Consider the following 27,223-nt stretch of genomic DNA (forward strand, 5'->3'; position numbering starts at 1 on the left):
ACTTGGGAATCCGTGCATCTCGCGGCTGTTTTTAGGCACATGAAATGCAAATACGTCTTCACAACACCCGCTCCCTTACGATAACAGGGTAAAAAGGGGACGGATCACGTCTTTTAACTATTTCTGAAATAGTGTTGAAATATTAATGACTTGGTACGTGTACCTTAGAATTCTTTTACAAACTAAATCCATTTACAATTCTTCTCGGGGGTTTGTGTTTTAAACTTCGAGGAGAAAAGCGAAAGCAGCGATAGCGAGTAGAACAGAGGCAGCGCAGGTTTGTGCCCAACAGCAGCCATCAAATCTAACGGCCTTGGACGGTGGTGAACTGATTTGGCAAATTCCGACAAGCAAAATAGGATCATTTTTAGTGTATTATCGTGGTGGCTTTTAGGAAAGAAAGGGGGGACGAAACCTGTCGAACGCTGTCAGTTGCAAAACAAGGTGGATGATTTTGCCATCTACTGGAGTTGTGCTGTAAACGCAGCAGCAATTTAAATGACGGAGCTGAAAGCTATTTGTCATAGCTACTGACTTGTCAGCATTTATGGAAGCGTGTGGCTAAAAGAGGAATAGAATATGTCACCGCTCCGCGTTTAGGTTTATAATTAGGACAAAAGTGAGACCAAGGAAATGTGGTCCGTTTCGCAGAACAAGTTTTGGAGAACCTTAAGCAAGATGGAAGCAATTTCAGCAGGGTAAACTATAGCGGTAAAGGGCATAGGAAGACACAGTATACCAACCAGAAAGCGGCAAGTAGCTTTCCACAGAGGCTGTATTTAAAAATAAAATCATACTGCTGACTTAGAAGAATGAAGGTATTACCTTTATTCTTTTCTTGTCCCAAGGTGGGCAGATTTCCTCTGACAGCCTAGGGACAGAGATGGAAAAAATCGTGAGGGGGGAAAAAGTGACACCATGGACACAAATAAATAGTTTTGGGGGGGAATTTTTTTCAGTCATAGAGTGATCTGGATATAAATGAGTTTCCTTCATTGCTGTCTTTCTGCTTTTACCTTCCAGCGTTCGTAAAAAGTGAACGTGTCAGTAACACGCTAGAGGAGGTTAACAAGGATCAAGAGTGTTCAGGAAAAAAGAGAGAAAGGTGTGCCAAAGAACCAAAAGGAGAGCGGCTGGGGCAGAAAGAATATGTAGGAGAGCTTTAGGGATGAGAAAGCAATCGTAAGACAAAGCTCTGCAAGACAGAAAAAATGGGAAAGACCTGTGAGGTGGGCTGAGAAAGACAGAGAGAAAATGAGGGGGAAGAAACAACAGCAAAAAGATGAAAGAAATAGAAAAGTTAGTTTTGGTTTGGTTTGTTCAAAACAAACTAGCAAAAAACCAGACAAAAACGCTCACACAAAACAGGAAAGGAGACAAAGGGAAGGAGAAATGTGACCTGGATGCCCATCAGATCTGATCAGCTAGAAGCGAAATGCGCTAATTTAAACAGTTTTGGATGTGAGAGCTAAGAAAAGGTTAAGTAACAGATTTCCTTTTGAAACGGCTTTTCTGCATGTAGACAATGAGCCCCAGACATTTGTTTCACCTTGTAATCTTGGTGCCAGTTTGCTTCTTAAAAAAAAATCAGCTAGTTTTTCTTTGGCATTGTCAGTAGGTGTATCATAGCCGTTTATAAACGTGATGTCATGGGATTGTATTCACCAGTCCAGATCAGAAATAAGACACAATGCTTTTCCCAAAAGGGGCTACACATGAATGTCACTAAAACACCTTCTCATTTGCATTCTTAGTGTGCTCAGGTTTTGTCTAGGAAATATAGCAGAAATTAATATAGAGAAAAATATTTATATAACATAAGCAGTGCACATTTGCCCAGGAAGAACTTTTTGTCTGATCTCATGTGACAGAATGGCTACAAATCAAGGGCTGCAGACAAAAGTTCAACGGTATTATATTATATAGCCGTGAAGGTTGTCCTGATCACGAGCCAGCAAACAGAAGGTCAGGGAGCGTCCTGCTTTTAAGCAACTCACTTTCAAGGTCTCTATAATGGCCTCAGCATGCTCGTGCTGACCTTTTTGCTGTGGAGATTCATGAAGGAGGAGCTCACCAAGTTTTGAGGTTGCTTTACCTGTCTGCAGGGAGAGAGAGGACAAAGTGGGTTGACATATGCTGAAGAACCAGAGAATGCCCCGTGGAACTGCAGAGGTTTCTGAGATCCTTGTGCTGCCAGGGATGTCCAGTGGCACAGGAATGCCTGCCCGGCGGCCCTGGCCTCCCCTGCCCGTGAAATGGTGCCAGTTCTGTCAGAGCCATCAAAAGGGTTTGAGTTACAAAGCATATTGTTTTCAATCATTGGCTCCTGAAATTCTCCTCCCTTTCCTTCTTTTCCCCACATGAACTCAAGTTTGTGTATGTTCTAAGGAGCTGTTTGTTGTTATGATCGGAGTTTTTGAGTTGGCACGTATTTTTACAGTGATTAGCAATTGTTCTCATAAGCACTTAGCATCCTTTCTCTGCTTCAGGAGGGAAGAGAATAATTCAGAGTAAATCACAGATTTTTTTCTGATTAAACTTCATGGTTGGGCTGACTTGATGACAATCTTTTCCTTTCCATGCTCAATTACATTCCTAAAATCCCCTACATCTGACCCATGCCATTACTGTGAGTGACAGACGTGCATATTACTGTTCCCGTGACTGCATTACTAGTAGCATTAAAGTTACTCAAGTGTACAAATTCATAATAACAATGCTTTCAAATAATAATAGTAGTTATTTCCCTGGGCTTTTTGTTGTGATTATTATTGTTAGTTTGCATTAACCTGTACTGTTGTGATGCGGGGTCTGCAGGTAACGTAACCTTGCAGCTTTTGGAGCACTGGATCCATCCATGCACAGAAAACCAATTCACTCTTAGATCTGAGGAACACTGAAGGGCAGGGACTACATTTTTTTCTTATGTCTTCTAAAGTGTCTATATAATGTTGATTAAAAAGCCATAATAAGAGCAATTGGTATTTTTTTATCTGTTATAACTTCAACTGTGATCTAAACCTGACCATAATAAGTATGCAACTTTATCAGAATGTTTTAAATTAATAATTCTTTCCCCGATCATTTATAGAAGTAACTCTTGGATATGAGCACTTTATTGTGCATTTTCAGCTGTGCTGGTTAGTTATCCTGGAGTACTGAGGTTATTAGGTCTCTCGTACCCTCAATTATATTGATATACTTCTCTGACTTCTAGTGCTAGGACTAATAATTTCTACATTAATATCTGTTAATCTATTGTCATTATTGCTTACAGTACACGTTGCCATCAACATTCCTGCTAATCAAAATATACAACTGATACAACCATCACATAGAAAGTTTTAATCACTCCAAGTTGTGGAGGTAGCTCTGTCATTTCTCGTTCTGCATATTTATGTATTTCAAAAATCTACAAGAAATGGCAACAGCAACATTCTTCCCATCTTTCATCCGAAAGAAATTACAGAACAAAACTGGTTCATTAAGCCTTAGAAGATTCTACTCACCACATACCTATTTTACATATAATTTCAAATACTGGCTGGCTCTATGAAAAATCTTACACTTTGACATATTTTTTAAATAATTAAGAATGTTCTGCTACGGCATAGCTGGAGAAGCAAAGGAGGGGAAATTCTTTTATTAGTTATTACCGGCATTTCTTTATGATTGAGCAGTGACTATTCTGTGGTTTGCTTTTCACCCCCTGCTCACTGTGTTGAGGCACAGCAGCGCTGCAGAGCGCACGTTTCCTCCCTTTCTGCTGGGGCGTTTAGCTGGCAGTTCAACACAATTCTTACTGAGAACCCTCACTCTTGCCATTTACAGTCGAAGAGTACAACTGATATTCTCCCTCTCACTGCAATGCCTGTTAATTTTACTGGCATGTCTCTTTCTCTCTTAAGATTATTCGTTGGTGAATAGACAGGCTGTAGCACAAAAAAGCAGCTGCATCTTTGAGGTGCTGATACTCAATTTTGTAAGTGGAATAGATACTAATCACCAGTTCCTCTTTGCGTGCTCCTTTGGTGCTGTGATTGCTGCTGGAGAATCCCCCCAGATCCTCAGCAGATCATTAGCACATGACTTCCCGACCCCCCGTACATACCATATTAACTACATTATAGTGCCTCAGGTGCACCATGTGATCTGTGATATACCATACAGCATCGTGTGTTGAGTCTTACACCCTCAACTGACAAGAAATTAAGAAACAGAACATGTTGGCTTTAAAGGTGTTGGAGGGTTGCACTTATGTGTGGTCTAAGCTGCTCCCTTATTAAATCAACAAATTAACAGAAGTCCCAAACATGATGCTTTTAATTCATCTTTTAAACCCATCTCTACCTGGACTATTGCTTACTGACTTCCCTTGCCTTAAAAACTCCATTGCAAATACAGGAAGTACACTCTCAAGAATGTTTCAGCTTAGTTCAGTCAAAATTGAATGACAGGAGTTGTTTTGTACGGGGATGGTATTTTGTAGCTGGCATCATAATGCAATGAAAGCTTGCGGCTTGGCAGAGCTGTATGCGAACACATGAGCAATGCTTTCATGAGCTATAAATAGCGTCTCTTAATCCTTGCATTGATCTTCATGTGCTTGCTTAAGGTTCACCTACCTGTATTTGTACAGATTAATGCCATTTCTTTGATTTAAAATAAAATCAGCTATGTCTCAGTATAATGTTAAACCCTACAGTTTGTTAGGATTTAACAGGCACTTATTAAAGATAAGAGCTGTTTCCCAGAACGAAAGTGGACACAAAGACCTAATGGCCAGTTAGTCTCCTACTTTGAAGCTGACCATTAATAAATAAGCATTTTTATGTCCTCCGCAGTACTCTTTTGCTGGCATGCTTACAAATGTCTTCTTAGTCCTGACATCCAGACTGATCTGGCACCATTTAGTAGAGACTGAAGAGAAACATCTTCCGTCTGATGAATACTGATTATTGATCCAGTAACGGTCTAATGGAGAAGCTGATGAACACCAGCCCAAGCACGCTGCTTGTGGGCTGAGTGTTGCCAGCGAAGGGGCCACATGAGTGGGTTGGGTTTGTTGCTGATGTCAGGATTCCCACTGAGGAAACTGTTCTGTGGCATAAGGCTTGTGATGCTTCTGATTTGGGAGTGAGTTGGGCTACCTATTTAAAAATGACCATTTAGACAGAAATCATGTCATTCCAGACACAGGAATGTTACAGCGTGGTGAAAGATCATCAGTTCTGACACTGTGCTGCTGAAAGGCCTGTCTTTCAGATGAAACAGGAGATTAGAACTGTAGGAATCACATTGTCAATAAATATGATCGTCTGACAATTTCTGCATGGCAAGGAGTCTTAATTTTTCTGCTCCGTTTTGCTTTCTTTAGCTTCACTGCAGTTTATGTAGGATATACGTTTCTTCAGCTTTATCCTGACATCTAATATTGCTGAACAGTTAAATAGTTGAATGATTTCCTACAAGTGATGGCATCCACGTGCCTCACGATGATGTTGCCATTTATAAAATTCAGGAAAAAAATAAAGAAAAAATGCTTTTGCAACACCAGGAAATTACTATAATTGAGTCTGTGACAGGAAAGTGAAAGATTACTTTTATTCTGCTGACAGCAGCTTATCAACAGCACTTTCATGTAACACTTGGATTAGTAATTATGCTTTAAAGACACCCTATTCCTACCTTCATTTTTATATTGCTGTTCTGCTACATATGAATAGAGGGTGGTGTACATACAGTTGAAGTCAAAGTTGTTCTATCCCCTTCCTCCCCCACAAGAGCACTTAAAGCTTTCAAGAAATGCATGTGTTAGTTTTTGAGGACTCCAGCTTTTTAAACTGAGGGTGGCGTTTGATCAATAAGATAGTTTGCTGACTGATTTAATTTTGAACTATTTGCTGTTGAGGAAGTTTATAATTGGTTTTGGGCTGCTCTAACTGGGCAAATTCTCCCTTTTTCTCTGGAGGTGGTGTCAACTATACAAATAAAGTCAACAAGAATGCTGGGGATGTTATTTTCTTTATAAAGGCTGAAATACAAGCTGGACTATTTTGTTGCAGAGAAGAAACATTGGAATTGGAAGGATGTGTAGCTAATAGAAATAAAGATTTATGATATGGAAAGCATGGAATACCAGAATCCACATGTTCAGCACTATCATGGGTGGACTTGGGGGCTTCCTCTGTCAGGAAATGGAAAGGACCAACGAGCTGGAAGGCTCACTGGTGCTTCTTTCACAGTGTGAGGGATGAAAACAAAAGGAAAAAAACATGCCCTTTTGAACAAACACTTCAAATATTCTGTTTCAAGGGTCTTTTCTGCTACCAGATTATTATTATATATTTTTTTTTTTAAGCAAAAGATGATAAACCTCAACACAATAAACTCAAACAATGCAGCCCGTACAGTTGAGTTGCTATGTGCCTACCACACAACATGCCCTGGAAGTTTATTCTCAGAAGCTGACACAGGACTTTATTAACAAGCCCAGTGCAAATCCATGCTGGGAATGCTGGCAGAGTGGTAAGGAAGAAATTTCCCATCTAGTGTTTGACTTCATGGACACAGGAACTAAGAAGCAAAGCCTGAGATATGAATCTTGAGACTGCACCGCAGCAGCTGCTTACGAATAAGCAGCCTATACATTTGAAAGCTTGAGAAGTAAACCGGCTGTGCATTGAAAGGTAGGCATTTGGAGGTGGTAAATTTAGCCCTGACTCATCCAATGGCAATTTTGACACTTGGGTGGACTAAATTACTTTTAGGAGTTGCATCATGTTTTTACCAGATAGTTTGATTGAGCGTGGTTTAACCCATTCATATACCTATGGCAAAATTCTAGACCTTTCTCACTTGAAATAACTACGTAAGAATTTGTTTGTATATAATATATAGGATGTAGATATGTTCTGGGTCATCAAGTTCCTTTCTTGCAATCATATCGATTGCTTCAACTTATCAAATAACATCTTAGCGCCGGTCTTTTTAAATTGCTCTTTTACAATAGGACTTTGAAGAGCCTTTATTGCTCGCGGCTAAAAAACTGTTCTCAAAACCTAGTGAAAGTTTCTTCACAGCTTTGTCCTTCAAATTAAAGAGCTCTTTCCTCTCTCTGGTGTTAACTCCTCGAGTATTTACGGAGAGCCCTGGTATGCCAAGCTCTCCAGCCTCCTCCTGATGGACAGGTGCCCTGTTTCCTTAGCCACCTTAGCGGTTTTCCTTTGCATTGTTTCAACACGAGGGAATGGGAACTGTGCACGTTATTGCAGCATTAAACCTTCCTGATCTCCACCAGAAAGTGCTTGTCTGGCGTGCAGGAAACGCATTTGCTGTTTTTCCCCAAGCAGCACAGGATGATCATTCTCTCTTGTCAATGTCCTCCTGGATTTAAATGCTCAGGAACTTCTAGGAATTGTGGTTCTCATTTCTGTTTGCCTTGCACACAGACCGGTTTCAGCTTTGTTTGCACACTGACAGTTTAGTGTTGATACTCATGTACCAATGGAGTTTGAAGCCAGAGAAAAATGCTGATGGATAAATTCAAACATACGCCTAATTATTGTTATTTTTTGACACTGAAATGGAAAAGGTGAGTTAAAGCATTTTAAAAATTATAATATCATAATAACTCGGTTGAATTCTGATGCAAAAAGATATGCATGTTCTTTTTTAATGGGTTTCTTAAGGAGACCCCTGCACTGGTCAGGCCAAGGGAACCTCTTTTCCACCCACCGCTTTCCACCAAGCCCATCGCTTCAGACAGGACACGGCGCCCACCCCTGCGCCCACCTGCCCCTGCTGGCAGCGCCCTTGGTTCCCCGTTACCCTCTGCAGCCTCTTTCACAACGCTACTCCAACCGTTACCGCATCCACTTGGCATGTCGCCGCTGTCGTTCCTGGGCGGTGACCGGCGGAACCCCTTCCCCGCGCGGGCGGCATCACCCCCGCTCCCGCCCCGCCTTTCGGACAGTCCCCTACCCCCGGGGCCAGGGCAGGGGCCGCGGGGCGAGCCCGGGGCAGGCGGGCAGCTCCCCGGGCGGCTCCGGTTTCTGAGGCGATTTCAGGTTTCCCGCGCGGGCGGGAGGGGCGGCCCGCCGCGGGGCGCGCCGGCCATGGGGCGGGCGGCGGGCAGGGGCCGGCGGGGCCGCGGGCGGGCGGGCGCCCCTCGGCGGGGCGGGAAGGGCTGAGGCGAGGCGGCGCCTCGGGCAAGGCGCGGCGCTCGCCTCAGGGCGCAGAGGGCGGCTGCCGCCTCCCGCCGCGGGGATGAGCGCCTCGGCGGCCACCGGCGTCTTCGTCCTCTCCCTCACCGCCATCCCCGTCACGTACCTCTTCAACTGCCTGGCGGCCAGCGGCAGGTGAGGCGGGCGAGGCCGGGCGGCTCCCGCCCTGTGGGGAGGGGAGCGGAGCGGGCGGCGGGGCTGAGGGAGGTGCGGGCGGGCAGGGGAGCCCGGCGGGTATTTTTAGCGGTGGCGCAGGGACAGGGCAGCTGCGGCCGCGGGGCTGAGCGGGAGGCGGAGCGGGGCAGCGGGCGGCCGGGTGGGAGCCGAGCCCCGCTCCGGGTGCTGCCCGCGTCCTCCGCCGGGAGCCGTGCGCGATGCGACCGGGAACACACGAGCGGGGCTCACCCCGGGGCCCTCAAACCTGCCCGCTTCGCATCACCTGCAGCGTGTCCCGGCGTCCCCGCGGGCGGCTGCTGCCCGCCGGGCGGGCCGGGAGCGCCGAAGGACAAACCCGCCTCACCGCGCCCTGCGCCCCGCGGCGCTGCCGCCGCCCTCCGGCTCCCCTGCCAGCGCACCCGCGAACAAAACGCAATTCTATTTAAAAACGAGTGGAAGAACTCACCGCCCTCAGAACGCTCCCGAGCCGAACGTTCAGGGAGTCTCTAAGACGTGCGAGTTTTAACTGAAAATGTCAATACGCCCCGGCTCTGCCAAAAAACGCAGGATCCCAGGACAAACCGCACGTCTAGAAAAGTCTTTTCTCATGGAAAACCCACTGTGCTAAAGGTCTGCACGGAATTTAGTGATCTCACAGCCTGGGGTGTTTTGCAACTTTACTGCGCAAATACTTGCTGCATGTTTTTAAGGCTTTGCTACATGTTTCTTCCTCATTTCCCTCCTTCTGCTTGATAACTTCATTTTTTGTTTCTCACTGCTAGAGAAATGCTGAATAGCACATGCTGGCTTACTTGATTCATTGCCAATATTTATTTCAAATTGATAGACCACAGTGAAAAGTCACTGCAATATTAACAGCTGTAATAGTATGAAGAAATTCATCACTGGAAAAACAGACTAGCAGAGGATTCAAACCATAAAATAAATCAACAGGCTAGCACTGCTCATCTTGACTCAGAACGTATGTGTGTATATATTCTGAAATCTTGCCTTTTTTATTTTTTTGCAATAATTTTAAGTCTAGTTTCACTAAGGCTGAAATTGTCATAGTATTATTTGTTGCTACACAATTTCTTTTCTTGAAACACAGAGTGATACTATATATAAAATCACGTACCAAATATTTTTAGCTTATGCTTCTGGGCTTTACCTAACTTTTCCTTCCTTTTCTTCTCACACACAAGCATAAGAGTGAAGACTCGAGAAAGAGTTTAAGCACTTAAACATGTAAATCAATTCCACAATGATCTTTATTAACTTGCATTTTCTTGAGGAAGGAGGGAAATTTGCTTTGTGCTGAAGATTGTTGATTTCCTCCACCACCAACCACTTTGCACACACTAACATTATAGCTCCATCCTCAGAGAAAAGGTCTTTTCTGCCAAGCCCACCTCTGTCAATTACTGGTCCTTTCTTATAGGGTTGGAGAGACCTTTGGTAGCACTGCCAAAACTGGAAATTAAACCTAGATCCATCACAGGCATTCCACACTGCTACTCCTGTTCCATGGGACTGATGTGTTTTATTTGCAAATATGGAATTTCCTGAGTAGATAATTTATTGCTGAGGTTAGACTAAATATCTCTAATGATCTTTTTTGGCCTTGAAATCTGTGTGGTTTTGACTTTCACCTCTTGTTGGCCTTTAAGTTCTCCATCATTTTTGTTTATTTTTGCAGATACCAGCATGAAAACTGATTTTAGTCAGACATATCTAGGCTCCTGGATGTTATTTATCTAGCTATTTTTGTATTTTCTTTTTTTAGATGACCACATGTGAAAAGACAGGCACATAAATTCTGCAAAACTATAAAATGAATACTGTGACAGACTATGCAATAGACTTTAAAACCAGCCTTTTAAAGTATTAAAATTTACTTTAGGAGTATGTGCATATGAGGATAGCTGGTAAGGAATGCTGAAGAAGCAAAATTCTGTCTCTTTCTCTGCCTTTCTTTTAAATTCTTTTTCTTTTTAATACTGTTACAGTTCCTGGGCAATCGTTGCAGTTGGATTGCTGGTTCTGGTTTTTATTGGTCTGTTGGCTCGTGTTCTCGTCAAAAGAAAACCACCAAAAGATCCACTGTTTTATGGTATGTCTTGATAACAATGAAGCTAAATTCAGAAAGTATTCATTTATATAAATGGTAATATATTATGGTTATTTCAGGTTGAACATTTAAGGCATGGCTTCAGAACCCAGTCTGGTGAGGTGCCGAGGAGCCAAGAAAGCCAGACAGACCGGGGGAAAAGGAGGAGAAATAGTGCTTCTTTTGAACCTTTTAATTCTTCTCAAATAGAAAATCCAGCTTGGGGACAAGCCAGGCCTCCTATTTGGAAAGAATAACACTTGTGTTGAGCTGTGAAAGTGTTTAAAATACTGTAATACCTGCTAAGATCCTTCTTGTAGCAGGACTTGGATACCACAGTAGACCTCTCGCGCATATGTTGTCCTGAATGGACTCTTTTGGACCAATGCTCTCCAGGGCTTGGTTCTTCCTATGATTGAATTAATGGATTACCTCAGATTTATTAGGCTTCTCTGTTAATGCACCTTTGTGATACTTAAGGAAATTCAAACCACCCCAACTCCTGGCTCAAGCAAACATTTCTGGATCAATACTTTGCTATAGCGAGAGAGAGATTGGTTAACTTTTAAAAGGAAACCTCAGATCTAGATTACCTTATAGCAAAAAATCTAGAAGAAAAACCACTGCTGTTTTTTAAAGTTTTGCAAGATGGGCCCGTAGGCAAAGCAGGGTACAAACCACCTGTATTTGCCCTCTGTCTTCCTCCTTGTCACAACTTGTTGGTGTCTGGCCCCAGTGTGTTCTGCGTGTGGTTGGGAACAATCAGTTCATGCTGAAAGCAAAGGAAATAAATAACACAAACTTCCCACAAATAAATTTCCCGTCTCAAAGGAGTGACTCGCTAACTTGCCAGCTAGGTCTCCTATGGACTGCTGTGGCTAATGCAGTTTGCCTTGCTCACCGCTGAAAATGGCAAGTCACGTTTCCCTCTCCATCTCCTTTTTGTTGCCCTTTCTCCTTTCCAAGAGCCAAGGTTGTCTACTTCGCGTGATTGAGATTTTTGAAAAGCTACACAGCCCTTTCTGCAGACACTGGTTTTCCACGTAGGCTGTTCCTGCAGCTCTATAGAATTTCATGTCGTTAAGAAAAACTCAAGAACTTTGTTGACCAACCACTAATTAGAAACTCTCAAGCTATGTTAGAATGTCATATTGTATCCTAAATATCTGTGACCTCAAAGTAGATGCATCTAGTTCAATAGATCTCTGCCTGACTGAATTTATTGGACTGGGAAGTAACTGCGTGATTCCAAGTCTTTTATTAACTTATTATTTTTTCCCCCTTTATCTTATTACAGTTTATGCTGTATTTGCCTTTACCAGTGTAGTGAATCTAATAATTGGACTCGAACAGGATGGAATTATTGACGGATTCATGACTCATTACTTGAGAGAGGTAAACAATTGTCTGGCTTACAATATAAACAAAATCTTAACTACAAATAGGTTGTTATAGTGTTTTTCACAGAAAAAAAGCAGCTACTAGCACATTCAAAACAATCGTCTTAAATTTGGACATTGACCTGTTTCATTATTGTTATGGACAAAACCTACATTGACTTGAAATCACTGATTCATTTGGAAAAAATAGCACACCTTTCAAACTCCAGTGTTATTTAGTGAAATAAATGCTGTTCTGTATGAGCCTCTGTGGGAACTGAACAGACTGTACACGTTTGCAGTAAGTCATAGATACTCAGCTGTCAGGAGGAGACGAGTACTGCAGGACTTAAATCTGAATCAAGAAGGAAACAAAATTGCTCCTTTATTTTTGCCTAATCACTTTACTAAAAGGAATTAAAACAGAGTTAAAAAATGATCATGCCAGATACGCAGTCAGCAGAATGCGTTGGCTGCTGAATATCAACATCCACCAAAAATAGCTCAGGAAGAGCATGGTATGAAAGTCAATGAAGTCATTGAAAAGATTCCATGAACTTTAGCATAAAATGCATTGGACCTTACAAGGTTATACCATGTCATCCATACACTCAATACTGTTGTAGATCACTCGGTTGCTACAGATATCTTTATTTGTTCCATGTTAAATGTCTATTTTTGTCACTAAAAGATGGAAAAGTAGTGTTTCCATAATGTAGCAGAACAGTGCTGACAGTCATACGTAGGAGTTTTTCCTTCCATCTTGCACCCTGTTTCGTAGCTATAGAACTGATTTAATTATACCTGATCCTACATAAATCAGGTTTGTGCTTGTAAACATGTAGTGTCAGGCAAAAAACTGTGCCTCTGGATTGAACAAACATCAGTTACTTTTTTGAAATTGCTTCCTGCTTTTCTTTATTAATGGATTGTTATTCTTCCTCTAATCCCTGTACTTTTTAAAAACCAATATTGCCTAGGGTGAGCCGTATCTGAACACCGCGTACGGCCATGTGATCTGCTATTGGGATGGCTCCGTTCATTATCTGATGTATCTGCTGATGGTAGCAGCTATTGCATGGGAGTAAGTCATTTTGATTTGTGTACTGTTGATGCTGCTTGCAGTCTCATATAACCTACAAATGGCTTTCTTTTCTAGCAAGTATTTAGATTTTTATTTCAGGGCTGTTTAATGTCTTAGGCCAAAGTAACACTATCAAAATTTTATTACTCTCAGGAACTGAAACATCACAAGTTACCCTTTCTCCCAGCTGAATAAGACAAGCAAATCCACTGTGTTGTGATGTCCCCACTTCACTCTGCAGCAGAGAGCATAGCTCCTCTGAATGCTTTGTGTTAAATGAAAACTTAGAGAATGCTCATTAAAAACACGCATGTATAATAAAACTTTTTTAAAAATAATATGATGGGAATAACATATTGCCTATCACAATGATGTTTTCTCATCCATTTCAGAGAGTATCACACAGTTTAAGATAAAATGTTGTTTTTCTAGAAGCTCTAATGTTTCTTGCTGTTGAATGAAGAGTTTGAGAAAATAAGTACATAAATTACAGAGGCTAATATACCCGCTGGTAATAGAAGCACTACCAGAATGAAATTAATTACTATTAATTACAGTCTTGTACAAACTCTGATGTGCAAAATCACGCAGTCAGCCTTCATGACAGCAAATAACTAAGCATGCACAAGTCCTGTACTGTTCATGCAATAACCTTCTCACACAACTGCAGGATTTCTACATATCGCTCTTTCACAGGCAAGAATCCACTGTTGAGTTGTGGTACAGATTTTAAAACCTTTACCTGCTGAGACACAACTATGGCAATGGGTGTAATATTTGAGGGTGATTTGGGGTAGTGGATCTTTTTTTGGATGGCGCAATATCTTGTTTTCTTTTTTAAACAGACAAAGCTACAGAACCATTGGCCTCTACTGGCTAGGTTCCATTATCATGAGCATCATTGTCTTTATGCCTGGAAACATTGTGGGTAAGGACATAATTTATGACTTTTCCCTGTGAAACATTTTCTAAATTCCACATTAGGCTATCTGTATTTTACTGCACTGCTGGTTCCTTTCTGTAATGATATGGAAGGGGAATTTTGGGAATATCAATAAAGAGATGCAAGATATTTCAAAATGTAAATATGAGGAGGGAAAAATGGAGACCAGGAAAAATACCCAAAATACAACCAAACTTGCAATTTACATTGTTGTCAAGGAAAATAATAATTGTATTTTGCTATACCCATAAGGCTTTCATCCAAACTAGGTTCACTTTAAGTACTGAGACAATAACAGTCTCTTAATATCATGAAAATATAAATCTTATTTTGCATAAAATTTACAATTTACTTAATAGTCTGACTTTCGAGCAGCTTACAAGAGGTTTCCAAATCACCTTTAAAGGTGAAATCTGAAAGCTATTATATTTTCAAAATAAATTTAACATTCCTAGATTTCTAACATAAATCAGTGCACAGCTGTGCTCCTAGAAGCTGAGAATTGTAATTAAAAACACTTACATCATTATTGCTGATAGGTGGTTCTCTAAGGCTGCTACCCATCTCAATTAAAGATTTCCTTTTCAGCAAAGCTTAAATTGATGCAAAGTTGACAAGTGTTCAACTGCAAAAAAGGTTCATTTGTCCAGATGCCATAGGCAGCTTTAGGAAAGCTCCCTCTGGCCCCGCTTCTCATGACAGAGGCAGAAACTCATGGTGCAGCCTGGGGCCAGTCCAGTTCCCTCCTTTGTAGATATAAACGCACCACAGAGAAACAGCGGATTTAGTGCGACAGCATCTCTTTCTCTTTCCTCTGGGGAAGCTGAGAAACTTGTTCTCAAGTTCCTTGTCCTTTCTGACACAGGGAGCAGACAGCATCAAAGACACAGGTTTTCCTGATTCCATGTGGGCTAAGGATAGCTCTCCAAATTTGTTTTGTCCTAATTATTAATACAGGCCTGTAGGAGAGCTCAGGACTTTGGAAAGCAAATGCAATATCAGATCTTAGAAAGTGGGTACATTCCTTTTTTCCATTTTTTTTAAAGAATGATGTCTCTATTTGGAGCAGGTTCCATTAGGAGATTTCAAAGCTGTCCCATCCTCTAGGATTACCTACTGCAGAGTGACAGAGGTGGTTTCCTGTCTCTTCAAAAAACCCCTCATTTCCAAAATGGCTTCTTCTCTGTCACCTGTGACTCTACCACTTTGAACACATGATTTTCAACAAGACTTGTGTGTTCCTTTAACAGCCATTCCTAATGTTTTATGTTTACATTATCATAGCTGCTTCAGATTTGATATTACATAGGGTATTTTTTAACTCCTCTGCAACACAGCTTACAAATTCTTACACATTGTATACGTATTTTTTTAACAGGCAAATACGGAACAAAAGTGTGTCCTGCTTTTTTCTTAAGTATACCATATATTTGCCTCCCCATATGGGCTGGGTTCCGAATTTATAACCAACCTGCGGTGACTCATGACACTCCAGTCAAGGTAACATAGTTGTATGTAAGTTTTTGCTGCTGTTAGGAAAACTGAAATATGTTTGCTCTTTCTATTGGGTTTTATAGGTCCCTCGATGAGCATGGAATGTACTGTAACTGGTATCTCTTATGGCAATTGCTGCCAGGCTGTGTGGACACCGTAAAAATATCTATACTGCAGGACCTATCTATACTCATCATGGTGTGATAAAGAAAAAGCACAAGAATCTCATATATAAAGAACCCATTTCTAGGTGCAATCGTGTTACTACCCTCTATCTGTTCAGTTTCTGACTGTTTCAGTTTCTTAGGTGATGAAAATATTGACATATACTAACTTCATCAACCACCACTAAATCCTTATAGAAGCTCTGCAGGAAAGTATTCTGCTGCAGATGACTAACAAAAAATATTGAATTATATGAAATCTGTATGTGCATTCTGCAATATTAGATTTCACAGGTAAGACATAGTACAATAATTGACTTGAAAATTACTTACACACTTTTTACTTATTAAAAAACATCATCTGTAAAAATAATGTTTACTTATAACTCCTCAGATGTTTGCCTTCAAGTTTTATAGTTAGGCTTTAATAAGATTATTAACTGAGCAATCAAAATATGCAGTAATAGTGTAAGCACTGTTTTAGGACAAAAAACCAACACCTAAAAAGCCCTGCAGTACAAAGCACAGAACAGATCATTAACTCTTCATTGCTAAAGCAAGCCAGTTTATTGCCACAGCACACCATATCAGTTGCAAGTAATGTAATCAATACTTTTGCATTACAAGAGCTCCTGAGTCTCAGTCAGGTTAATTCTGTCACTGAAAACACAGTCGAAGGCATTAGTTTGTGTTCCACAGCTCGCAGGCAGGCAGCGTGCGAGGGGTGTAGCGTGCAGCACAGAATAACAGGCAAATCCCTATGAAAGGCAAATTGGGGGAGACTTCAGGTGCCAAACCCTCTTAGACCCTCCTGCACAGGCTTATAGGAAAACACATGTCCCATCCCACAGTGATTGCAGCTGATTTGCTTAAAAACATCAGGAATTCTGGCCAGAAACACATTCTTTAGAGTCATCACGGTAGAGAGGTTAAGTGTAGTTAAAGGTAGGGGTGGCAATTTTTGCTCTCTATAGCAGTGGAGCATCCTTTGCAGGGAGGATGGATGAAGGTTTCAGTGTGATTTCCTAGGACTGAGAACTGATCTGCTGAATCACAGACATGTTTCCTGTGCTTATCAGGAGCTGAACAGCGCACCTAGGTTTGATATTTTATTTTGCTATATATTCCAGAGAAACTTAGTTTTAAGATTTTATTTCAAAAATGAGTGCAGAAAAAGCTGGTGATTTGAAAATTTAACATTGCACTTCTTAGGGAATCCTGTTGCTCAGAAGGTCATTGGAAAAGCCTCGATTCCTTTCACTGAGGCCTCCTACCCTTCCTAACTAGTTTCTTTTTTAGAAGTCACATTTTATCTTCATAGCTAATTTATGTTTCAGGCATAAATACCTGGATTCAATAACCTTAAAATGCCTTTAAATCTTAACACGGCTACTCATGGATTTTTCTTTTTATAAACAACTCTCTCAGTCCTAAATTAAGTATTGTTTCCAGGAAATAACAGTGCGTAATGTTACCAGTCAGCCAATCATTCTATGTCCTGAAAATACTTAGTTCTCTTTCAATAGATCATTGGCGCTTAGCTGTGAAATTGAATTGTTTAAAACTGTTCTTATTCAAATATAGTATTAAAAGATTTAGGAAAAAAATGTAATAATGCTTTTAAACATGATAGTGCAAGTATATATAAAAATACTTACATGAAAGCAATGGAAGCAAGGTGTATTCTGTTGGCCAAGCTACTAATTGCTATATAGTTAAAAAAACCAAAACTGTGGGGACACAGGAAGTAATCCATTTTAGGTGTTTTCCAATAGAGGTGGGTCCATGGGAGAGGAGTGGAGTTACATCCTCATTTAGAATCAAACCAAGCTGTGCTGCAGTATTTACAAAGCCTAACAGATTTATCTACACATGTGTTAGCTCAGAAAAGTTTAGTGCAATGTAAAATTCATCAATGGGGTTAACACACGTAGATCCAGATTTACGCATGAATTCTGATTATCCTGATTCTTTGAAACTGGTCATGTAAGGAGCCTCTCCAAAGTTTGGGAAAATAGCTTTTTCCTGGAAGCGAGAGCTGCTGCAAATCGTGCCTGCACGCTTCCTTGCTACACAAAAGAAACAGCAGGGTTGGCAAGAGCTGTGCGGAGTTCAGTGTTGTTTGCAGTAGATGGGAAGCCTGTGGCACGTCGTCCCTACTCAGCCAGCGGACTTAACACTTAATTCATCTTATCACGTATTAATGCAACTTTGCTGCGTGAAAGAAGGGTAAAACAAAATAACTACGAAGCTGAGGTCTGCCAGCAAAGTGCGCCCTGTATTCCAAAGCCTTCTGCATTCTTTTTAAGCTTCACGTTTTCATTTTGTTTGCATAAATGTGTGCATAGAGAAAAAAAAGGTGTGAGCTTTCTGTACCGTGGCAATTTCCCAGACTTGTACTGCACCAAAGGTTGTTCCCACTAATACTGGTTTTGTCTCCAAAACCTCTAAATAAGAAGTTCTCTTGTAGCTTTGTGATCACAGTAAACATGCACATTCATTTAATATGCCTTTTGAAAGGAGGAGTGATACATACCTAATATAAGCTTCATACTTAGGCAAAAGGGGAAAGAAAATATAACAGCCTTCAAACTTTCCATTATCCTTAGGTAGTCTACATCTGAAAATTACTTGCAACTCAGCAGCTATGGGAGGACTTTGTCTTTCATAGGAATGACTATTAGAATATAGATATTCTTTGCAGGTAACATTATAAACATTCCTAATATGAAATGACACCCTACTGGCAAAACAGACCTGTTATTTGTGTCTGAAAAAAAAAAACAAACAAGTTACTTGCTTTCTGAAAAATAACCTTTAAGAGAAAAAAAAAAGGCCACCCCTTTCATAAAGCTATGTGTTTAAAAGAGCCTTATTTTTGTTGAACTACAATGCAGGTCTTGCAGTTCTTACTCAGGAATTGTGCTTGCAAGATCAGTTCTCCTGTTTCAGTAACTTTATTGTGTATTTCTTGATCCTGAGTGCTTTTAATTGTGCCTTTACATCCTAATTATTGTTTCGTGCTTTAGAGACAATTCCACAAGTGTATAACAGGAAGGAAATCAGGTTTTTCTTTTGCTGTCTGCATGCCAAACACAGCTAATAAAAAGGAAGAGGAAATGAGTAACACATAAATGGGGAAGTTTTCCCTCTGAACTACAGAAAGATACTCTGATGTGCTTTTTATTTTGTCTGTGACTACAAAGCACTGAAACTCTACCTCAAATTATTTCCATGGGTCTTGTAAGTGTTACCATGTAGGCAAAGAGATGACTTTGGTTCCTCCAATGCACCTTCCATGTTAAATATCCATATGGCCTTTGCTACCATAGGGTGTGAACCCCTCACATCTGCCCGTGTGGTACAGCGGGTGATTCCAGTTCTGAGGCTGAGGAAAGGGGGCACAGAACAGATCGCATCCAGACGCCGAGAGGTGCTGCAGTGCCTATCGGAGGAACGCAGGGCGTACGGTGATAAAAGAACGAGAGGAAGATTTTCCACATGTTCTATATGCACACACACACACACTTCATTCTCTATTTCTGCATTACATAATAAGATGTATTATTTGCTCACTGAACTCAGCAGAGAGCTCAGCTGGCCACATAAAAGCTCTTATTTTCTGCCAGTGATATTCCATTAATTTCAATAGCGTCATAGGCTGCTGAAAACCAGCCCTTCACCGTCAATGAGATGGACTCTCATTTTGCTGTCCCTCCAAACAGTCCTTTTACAAAGTGTATTAGATTCAACTTTCAAATGTTTGAGACAAACCTACATTTCCAGAGCTTTTTTACATAGGGACATTTAGGAAAATGAATTCATTCCAATTAGCAAAAGACGTAACTTTGTGGAAGTTAGTTACGCTGTTTTAAAGCCTGATGTGATTTCAGAGTTAGGGTAGCGTTCATTTGATTTAGGTTGCTTTGAACGTAAACTAATCTGTATTGAAATGACTTTAGTTGGATCCATCCATTTCTACAGTTTATTCAAATTAATTTTCCTCACTGCATCCTATAAAGTCTGAAGTCACCCTTTTAGATGTGGTTCCATCTCTGAAATAAGCGTATAAATAATGTAACTGAGAACTAACTGCTTCTATCACCATGTCTCACCTCTTGACCCTTCCTGTAGAGACTGATGTGGAGTTAAATACATGTAGTGTGGAACTCTGATGTACTTACTACACATGTTCTGTGCCACAGGTGGTTCAGGAAGTCCAGAAGAAAGGACTCTTACGACGACCAATTGATTTAATGTTAGCTGCATATCTCATTCTAGCAACGGGGTTTTGCATATTTAGGGGCATGGTAAGTGGAAGATATTTTAATATTCTAGCTTCTAATTTTCAGTCAGACTTTTAAATTTGAAATCATCATCTCTGTGTGAAAAACTATGTACGATTTGGTTTAGGGAAATCCTGTGACTTTCAGGGTTGGAATAGGCCTTAGATATATCAAGAATCATTTGATTGCTTATGATAATTAGTGGTGCTTTGCTTCTCCATTTTGCCCTGTGTAAAGCATGTTTTCCAAAAGAAAGTATTTGCACGATCACAAGAGTAAATAGCCTCCCAGGTACAGATCAGTATGACCTAAAACTGTTGGTCTGGTGTTACATTTATGTCCAAGAACATGGAGACTAATCAACTAAATTAAATCTGTATTAATGTTTTTCTAAACAGAGATGCATAGCTAAAACTATATAGGAAGCCAAGTTAACTTACACTGCATGAGACAGATGAAAACATTTCTACCTGGAAACAAAACAACAGCAACAAACCCCATAGATTTATCAATGTTACCTGAACAACACACATCATTTCCACTTCACAAGAACTGATTTTTTAAAAAGTGTTTGTTTTTAAGCATAGTTAATCATATTAATATTTCAGAATGAATGACTCAGTGCTGAAAGTGCTTGAAGTAGATAAATCCAGTAGTAGGTAAATCTAATCCTTTGTCAGCTCTAAAGCATTTTATGTCTTAATCAGAAGGAAGCTGGATGTCATTTTGGGATCAGAGCTCAAACGTTCAGGTGACAATAGGTACCCAAGTAACACTTTCTTACCGAGCACAGATTGTTGTTCTGTGGTTCTGCTGCTCACGTTACTCTCATCTCCTGCTGTTTCTCTGAAAACTTGCCTCAAAAATATGTTTTTCTTCTAACTTGGCACAGACTGCTTTACTTCTTTTAGATCACGCTACTTCAGAGCACTGCTGGTGGTGTTCTACCTGTAATTTTGCTGAGGGAAATGTTAATTTCGTGCTCTAACGTATAACTTGGTTCTGCAATCCCACTTCTTCATTTCTCAGCGGAATGTTTTGTTGATTTTGAGAGGGTGGTCATTGCTTTATATATTTTCTTTACCAAACAGGAACTGCTTACTGGCCTTACTTACCCACACAGAGATCAACAGAACATCTGTGTAAGCTGCAGTAAGCATGATTTTGTGAAAAGCTAGCAAAATATAACCCATTATAGTCCCCTCAGACCACCTTCTTGGATGCCCATGTTGGAAAAGAACAGGGAGGACTATCCACTGTTTGCAAATCTTTGCATTTCCGCCTCAAAGTTACACGCCAAATACGCATGAAATTCAGTTGCGCACAGTCCTGTAACTCAGGCACTAACGATGCCTTGCCATAAACCACCTAGTGACATAGTGACAGCTGGTGACACAGGTTACTACTCTACAATGAGTTATGTTATGTAGTAGTTTTAAGGGCTACTATGAAAAGGAACTACTTTTGCAACTGCGTCTCTCCATGTTTATTGGTAACTTGGTTCTTTCTATAGGAATGCACAATCCAATAAACTCTCCTTTGCTACTCATATTTTTAAGTAACACCTGTCTCTCTGCATTGCTCTCCACCATGCAACTCTTTTCTTGGACTACATCTGTAGCTTGCTATCCTAAAATTGGGTGCTTAACATGAAGTTTCCACTTGGAGCGATTTTCCATTGGAAAGTTCATTTGCTGAGATCAAAGTCTGCTCATTAGAACAAATCGATAGCAATTATACTTTTACTACAGCACAGCCAACTGACTGAACTCTCAGCCAAAGTCTTTACAGCCGGCTGTCGGCTCCTCCTCGCAAACCCTCTGAGCAGGAGCTGAGAGGCTGCACTTCAGCTTTTTAACTGGTGATCCAATGGATCACCCTTGCAGTAGATCTGGAGAAAGCCTCAGGGTAGCAGTGCTGCAGACCCCATAGTCTTTAGGGCTGCTATCAGGTTAGCACATTTTAGATCAAATCTTTGTTCACAGGAAGTTTTCAAAATTCTCCTTAGATTGCTCTGGATTGCCCTGCTGAACTCTGCCGGCTATATATTCAACTTCACGAGCCTTATATAAAAGATCCTGCTGCCTATCCTAAGCTTCAGGTAATGCACTGACCATGGAGCATAGAGTGTTAAGAAGTGTTTTGTTAACTGGCACAAAGACAAAGCCACGGGTTTCACAAATGAGAGCAACAAGGGGAGGATTTGTTCATGGCAAGTTAAACAGTATTTCATATTTTCTACTACAGCCATTACAGGGTACCAACTCTTTGTTGTTATTAACTTAACTTAGATTCAAATCAGTTACCTGGAGTTTACACTTACCAATTACTCAGGCCTCTTTTAATAGAGTCCATGAAACAGATGGACATTTTTTATTATTATTCCCCTTCCTACGAAGGGCAAAGCAGACTTTCAGTCTGGAATAACGGAGCAAAAAGGAGTGTAGTAGGATGAGATTCCTTAAGCTCACATTCCACTCTGTCACCAGTGACACACTCCTTGAAACATGACACTTCTTCTCCCCCCAAAACCCTATTTACACAATCATTGCAGAGGAGGGAATGCTGTGCTTTAGTTTTGTAGTATTTACAAGTTCTTTTGTAACCCCAGCTGCTGCACAGGGCCTGAAGCGGTCAGAGGATTCACAGGTGCCACAAGCAGAACCCAAATATCTGTGCTGGACCTGTGCTGTCTGGGAAGGGGGTGGCTTGGGTGTATCTCACACCTCCCCACTGACAGTGCAGGGGAACTTGAGAAATGGACACCCATGTTGCGTTGGACACTGAGTTAGGTCAAACCAGGCTTATTGGGATGGTATCAAGATGCCAAGGGTTAGAAAAATATGTCCTGGGATGACTTCAGTTTGGACAGGGCAAGAGACACCAGCTGCCAATATTAGCAGAGGCCTTAGGGTAGCTGGATCCAGTCAACAGCACCCAGGTGTGTAATTCTTCTCTCAAAGAAGTTACAGCTGCAGAAAGGCCTGGGAATCATTGCTGCCAGGAGTGTAGTTCTGAACAGCTTCACCTGCTCATCAGCAGCTGGCTGATTTTTAAATGCATCTCCCTCACACTGCAAAGCAACTAATATTTCTGTTTGAAACGCAGATGCTGGCATACATGTTCTACTCTGTGCCGTACTACGTGGTGGCTCTGTATGGCCTACTGGTGCCTGGCTGTTCCTGGATGCCCGATTTAACCCTTATACATGCTGGAGGACTAGCTCAGGTATTCCTTTGTAAAATGTTCACTCTCGGATTGCAAGTTAATAAGTACATACTTGATCTTCCCATGCAGGTTTTATGCCATTGTAACTCAGGTCCCCTTTTATATGTGTAAAAAAACTATTGAAGGGAGTGGAGAATCAAACGTATTACATGTCTGTAATGGCTTCACTCTGGCTTTAGTAGACTTCCCTACTGCAGAATCCTTTTACTTGACTCATTTAAACCTTATTAACCACCATGCACTCTCCAGCTCAAACCTTGTACAGTAGATAAAATGTGCTCTGAGCATCCAGACAATAAATACGCACATAATCCTGTGACAATAAGAACACAGGGATATGGCAATAAGTGTAATTCAAGAACCACTATTAGACAAATACAGACCAACACTGTGTTTTCCAGGCCTGAGATAATCAGGGATACAAACAACAATCCAGCTTAATTTCCCAGTGAGGATGGGGGGAGTGACATTTTCTATTTGCGAGCAGCTATCACAGAGAATGACTTTTTTCCTAAACTGTTTATAGAACATCTTGAAATACCAAGTTATATCAAACCAGAATCTGGCAAGCATATTAATGAGGAGGTTTAGATGCTTAAAAGGTATAAATATAATACAACTGTGTTTGGCCCAAATCTAATCTAAAAAAAGCACAAGCTAACTGAAGTAGGAGAGCCAGTGTCAGGAACCTCTCTACTGACAGATTACTCAGGTTTCATGAATTCCCCAGTCAGTCAAGAAAGAAATTGCTCCTTTAAAGGTTGTTTAGCACAAGAAGTAAAGCAGAAGTCAGAGAGCACTGACTATCACAACTCCGCAAATTTACCAGAAGGCTCAGCCCCCCAGATGGGAGATGATTTTTGCTTGGTTGGTTTTGGTCATTTTGAGGCACAAACCACATTTCCAGGTTTGTCTACTGTTTTCTCAAGTTACAACACATGTAACTGATAATTAAAACATACGTGGTTACTGAAGCATATTTTGCTTTCTGTTATGCAAAGGTCCAGAAAAGGTCAATATTTAATGCTGGAAGCCACAGGCATTGCCCCTTGGGAATGGACACTGCTCCTATAGACGGGGAACGTGGGGATTTTAATTATTTCTGTTTCTGTAATTATGAAGTACGTACTTTTTACAAAAACAAGTCTCAAAATACCACGTGATTCATCTAAACTAAGAACCTCTAAGAGCTGCCAGCCTTTCACTCAAAGAGAAATATTATTCTAACATTCAGACTCCAAAACCAGGTTGTGACCCTTGGGCTTCCTGAAATTTCAGCAAGAGCTCTTTAAATGTTCCACAACTAAAGTACCAGGAGTTTTGATGATACAAAATGGTTGGAATAGCCCCTGTGAACAGGATAGACGTGTGTGTCCCAGTGAGCCACCGGCGCAGGGATGAAGAGCCACAGCCCCCCATTCCGTCCCACCAGCTCCATGGCCCACTGCCCTTCCCTCCTCTGAGATGTCGGAAGGTTTTCTCTATTCCTTCTCCATTTAAGTGTTTGCCTTAATCCTGCAGTTTTTGGTGACTAGTTTCTGCAGTACCTCTTGTCTACAGGAGAACCTCAACCCAAAGAACAGATTTTCCAAGGTTACTCTCTCCCTGCTCTATTTGATGGCTTTCCTTGTGTTCGTAAGACCTGGGCCAAACCCCTCCAAAATCAGTTACAGTCTTTGCCTGACTTTAGCCAGTTTTAGAGAGAAGGCACAGAGCAAGGACTCCCAACCATTTTCCAGGCCCTCCTCTGTCTCTAGCTGGAGCGCCTTCTTGACTGCAGGGTGAGAAATATTTCAAGTACTGCCTATAATTAGGCTACAGGCAAAAAGCACTGTAAAAAAAATCCAAACCCAAATCATTTCATACAGAAAAGCAGCTTAACGAGTAGCAGGCACATGCAAATTGCAGTTGGCAAGTTGAGCAGCACCAGGTCCAGCACCAAGCGGCCCCCACGTGCTGCCGCCCACAGACCGGCCGAGGTCAGAGGTTTCCAAGGCTGCTGGATAGATAAGGCAACCTTAGAAGTTTACCCACAGCATCTCATTTGGCTGATGTCTCAGCCAACATCTAGGGGTTTGATACTCAAAATTCTCCGCTTAGGCTTCAATAGCAGAAAGCACCAGGGAATGGCTTATTTATTGAGAGGGCCTGAGCATGCTGAGGTGACACACCAGAGCGCAGGTTGCTCTCGCCACACCAGGCACAGAGATCTGCTCTAACAGCTCTTCTGTTACCGCTTAATATTATGAAAGGAAAAAGCCATGTGTTAAACTGAAAAAAAAAAGTCTAATAAACAGCAACTTCGTTATGTGGTACGTCATTAGTTAGTAAAAATCTTCATAGGCTACAAATGGAGCACTATAAAAAGCAGAAACATTTTGTTCTAAGCTCAGAGACACGCCACAGCTCTTGTAAGAGACAGGACCACAATTAAGGCCCAGACCTTCAGGGGCCTCTAGGAGGCTGTGGGAGCTGCAGGTCTCCCAGCAGCAGTCCCTTACAGCTCCTTCTGAGCAGGTTTGCTGCAAACCTCATAGGAACTTCCCTAGCAACTGACTGTGATGCACAGCTGGCCACCCTGAGACACACAAGCCTTGCAACCCCCTGTAGATAAGTACACAGGCTCTGAAACACCCCCAGCGGTGTCAGTGTCTGGGTAAACACCAGACAGCCCCAAACCTCCTACCTGAGGCTGGCTGGTGGACATCCATCTTCTGGGGAAGCTGCTGCCCCACGCAACAGGAGCGATTTGCGGCTGAGCGCTAAGGCTCTGCCCACCCAGGGACACGGCAGCTGCTGCCCCATGGAGGTGAGAGCAAAGGGGCTGCAGAACAGGCTGGTTTATGAGGCTGAATCAGTCCCTGACACCTGCTCACTGTGTAACAGGCCAAGTAGGACTCTGCTGAAGCTTGTTTTTATGTGATTTCTTTGATTACTCCGTTTCCTGACTCAGGTTTGCTAGATCAGCTCTCTGTTAGGTGAGGGTGGTTGGAATCACCTGAACACTAATTTCCTCCTCTGTTTTGACGGACGGTCTGGGCCTGAGCTCTCACTAGAGGGGTGTGTATTAAAACACCTGCACTATATTCACTTTCTACTTCGCTAACCATGCACAGAACGGTGTTCTTTGTGAGCCTAAAATAACTCCTGCTGAAGCCAGAACGGAGGACGTGATTTGGCCATCGTGTACTCCTCTGCGTTGCTAAAATCCTGGTGTCTCTTTCTCCTGCTCTGCTTAAGATCAAACTGATGTTTATCTTCACAGATCTCCTCCAGTGCTAAGTAACTAAATAATAATTAATAAATGGATACACAATAGTTAATGTGAACGAGCTGTGGCTTGAAATAGCAGGTAACAGATGGAGACAAAAGACAGCGACTATCCTGACGCTTCTATCTTTAAATGTTTGTTTATGCTAAAAATACACTATAGCCCAGCAAGCCTGTGTTTGCACATAACCTCCACTGTAAACTTCATCTATACCTCAGAACCACCCAAATGAACCTCCTACCGTGGTACCGACAGTTCCTTTTACACCAAGATATTAATGACTGCAGTTTAGACTGTATTTTTATACTGTTGTGCAAAATGTATGGCGGATAATTCTGGAGTAAAAGGGTTGGCTTGGCAGATGTCACTGGAGATAGAGACTTGCATGCACATTATGCTGGCTTTCCAAAATGTACATAAACCTTACCCTTTTTTTTCCGTATATACGTTGTATACACACCACAGGCTCAATTTTCCCATATTGGTGCTTCTCTTCATGCTCGAACTCCTTACATCTACAGAGTCCCTGAAGAAGCAAAGCAGTTTTTCCTGATATTGAATGTAATGTACGGGATTCTCCCGCAGCTGTTGGCCTACAGGTGTGTCCACAAGCCAGAGTTTTTTATGAAAACAAAACAAGAAGAAAAAACGGAATAGCACGACTGTATTCAGCTCCTCGTTTTGGCCATGTATATAATTGGGTTGGGATGTAACCGAACTGCTCGAACGGAACCCAAATGAAGCGTGTGAGATGTGTAAGATTGCACAATTGTGTAAAGTTGCACGGTCTGTTTTGTTTCTCCTGCCTGAAAAGGGAAAATAAAGACGGCTGCCTTCAGCACCACTTCTCAACATTTTGACTTTGCGCTGCAGCAGAGCTGCT

General features: G+C 41.5%; 1 protein-coding gene across 3 annotated transcripts; it reads left to right on the forward strand.

Annotated features, from left to right (window-relative positions):
* The first annotated feature begins 8,134 nt into the window (after positions 1-8,134).
* TM6SF1 (transmembrane 6 superfamily member 1) lies at positions 8,135-27,181 on the forward strand. Of its 3 annotated transcripts, none has more exons than XM_065076481.1 (10): positions 8,136-8,360; positions 10,391-10,494; positions 11,789-11,886; positions 12,851-12,954; positions 13,800-13,882; positions 15,276-15,397; positions 19,761-19,865; positions 21,850-21,942; positions 22,950-23,069; positions 26,862-27,181. In XM_065076481.1, the coding sequence occupies exons 1-10, from the start codon at positions 8,269-8,271 to the stop codon at positions 26,868-26,870; spliced, it is 930 nt and encodes a 309-aa protein (XP_064932553.1). In that variant the 5' UTR covers positions 8,136-8,268; the 3' UTR covers positions 26,871-27,181. The 3 variants fall into 3 exon arrangements, with proteins under 3 accessions (XP_064932551.1, XP_064932553.1, XP_064932550.1); XM_065076478.1 differs by having other exon boundaries at positions 8,138-8,360; positions 26,806-27,181; XM_065076479.1 differs by lacking the exon at positions 21,850-21,942 and having other exon boundaries at positions 8,135-8,360; positions 26,806-27,181.
* Positions 27,182-27,223: the final 42 nt, after the last annotated feature.

Source organism: Columba livia, chromosome 11 (assembly GCF_036013475.1).
Source record: "Columba livia isolate bColLiv1 breed racing homer chromosome 11, bColLiv1.pat.W.v2, whole genome shotgun sequence".
NCBI lineage: Eukaryota > Metazoa > Chordata > Aves > Columbiformes > Columbidae > Columba > Columba livia.

Excerpts from the sequence above, each read along its gene's own strand:
- TM6SF1 (XM_065076478.1), top strand. The coding sequence starts at position 8,269 with ATGAGCGCCTCGGCGGCCACCGGCGTCTTCGTCCTCTCCCTCACCGCC. Across the intron at positions 11,887-12,850 it reads TGACTCATTACTTGAGAGAG|GGTGAGCCGTATCTGAACAC; the intron begins GTAAACAATTGT and ends AATATTGCCTAG. Across the intron at positions 13,883-15,275 it reads TATGCCTGGAAACATTGTGG|GCAAATACGGAACAAAAGTG; the intron begins GTAAGGACATAA and ends TTTTTTTAACAG.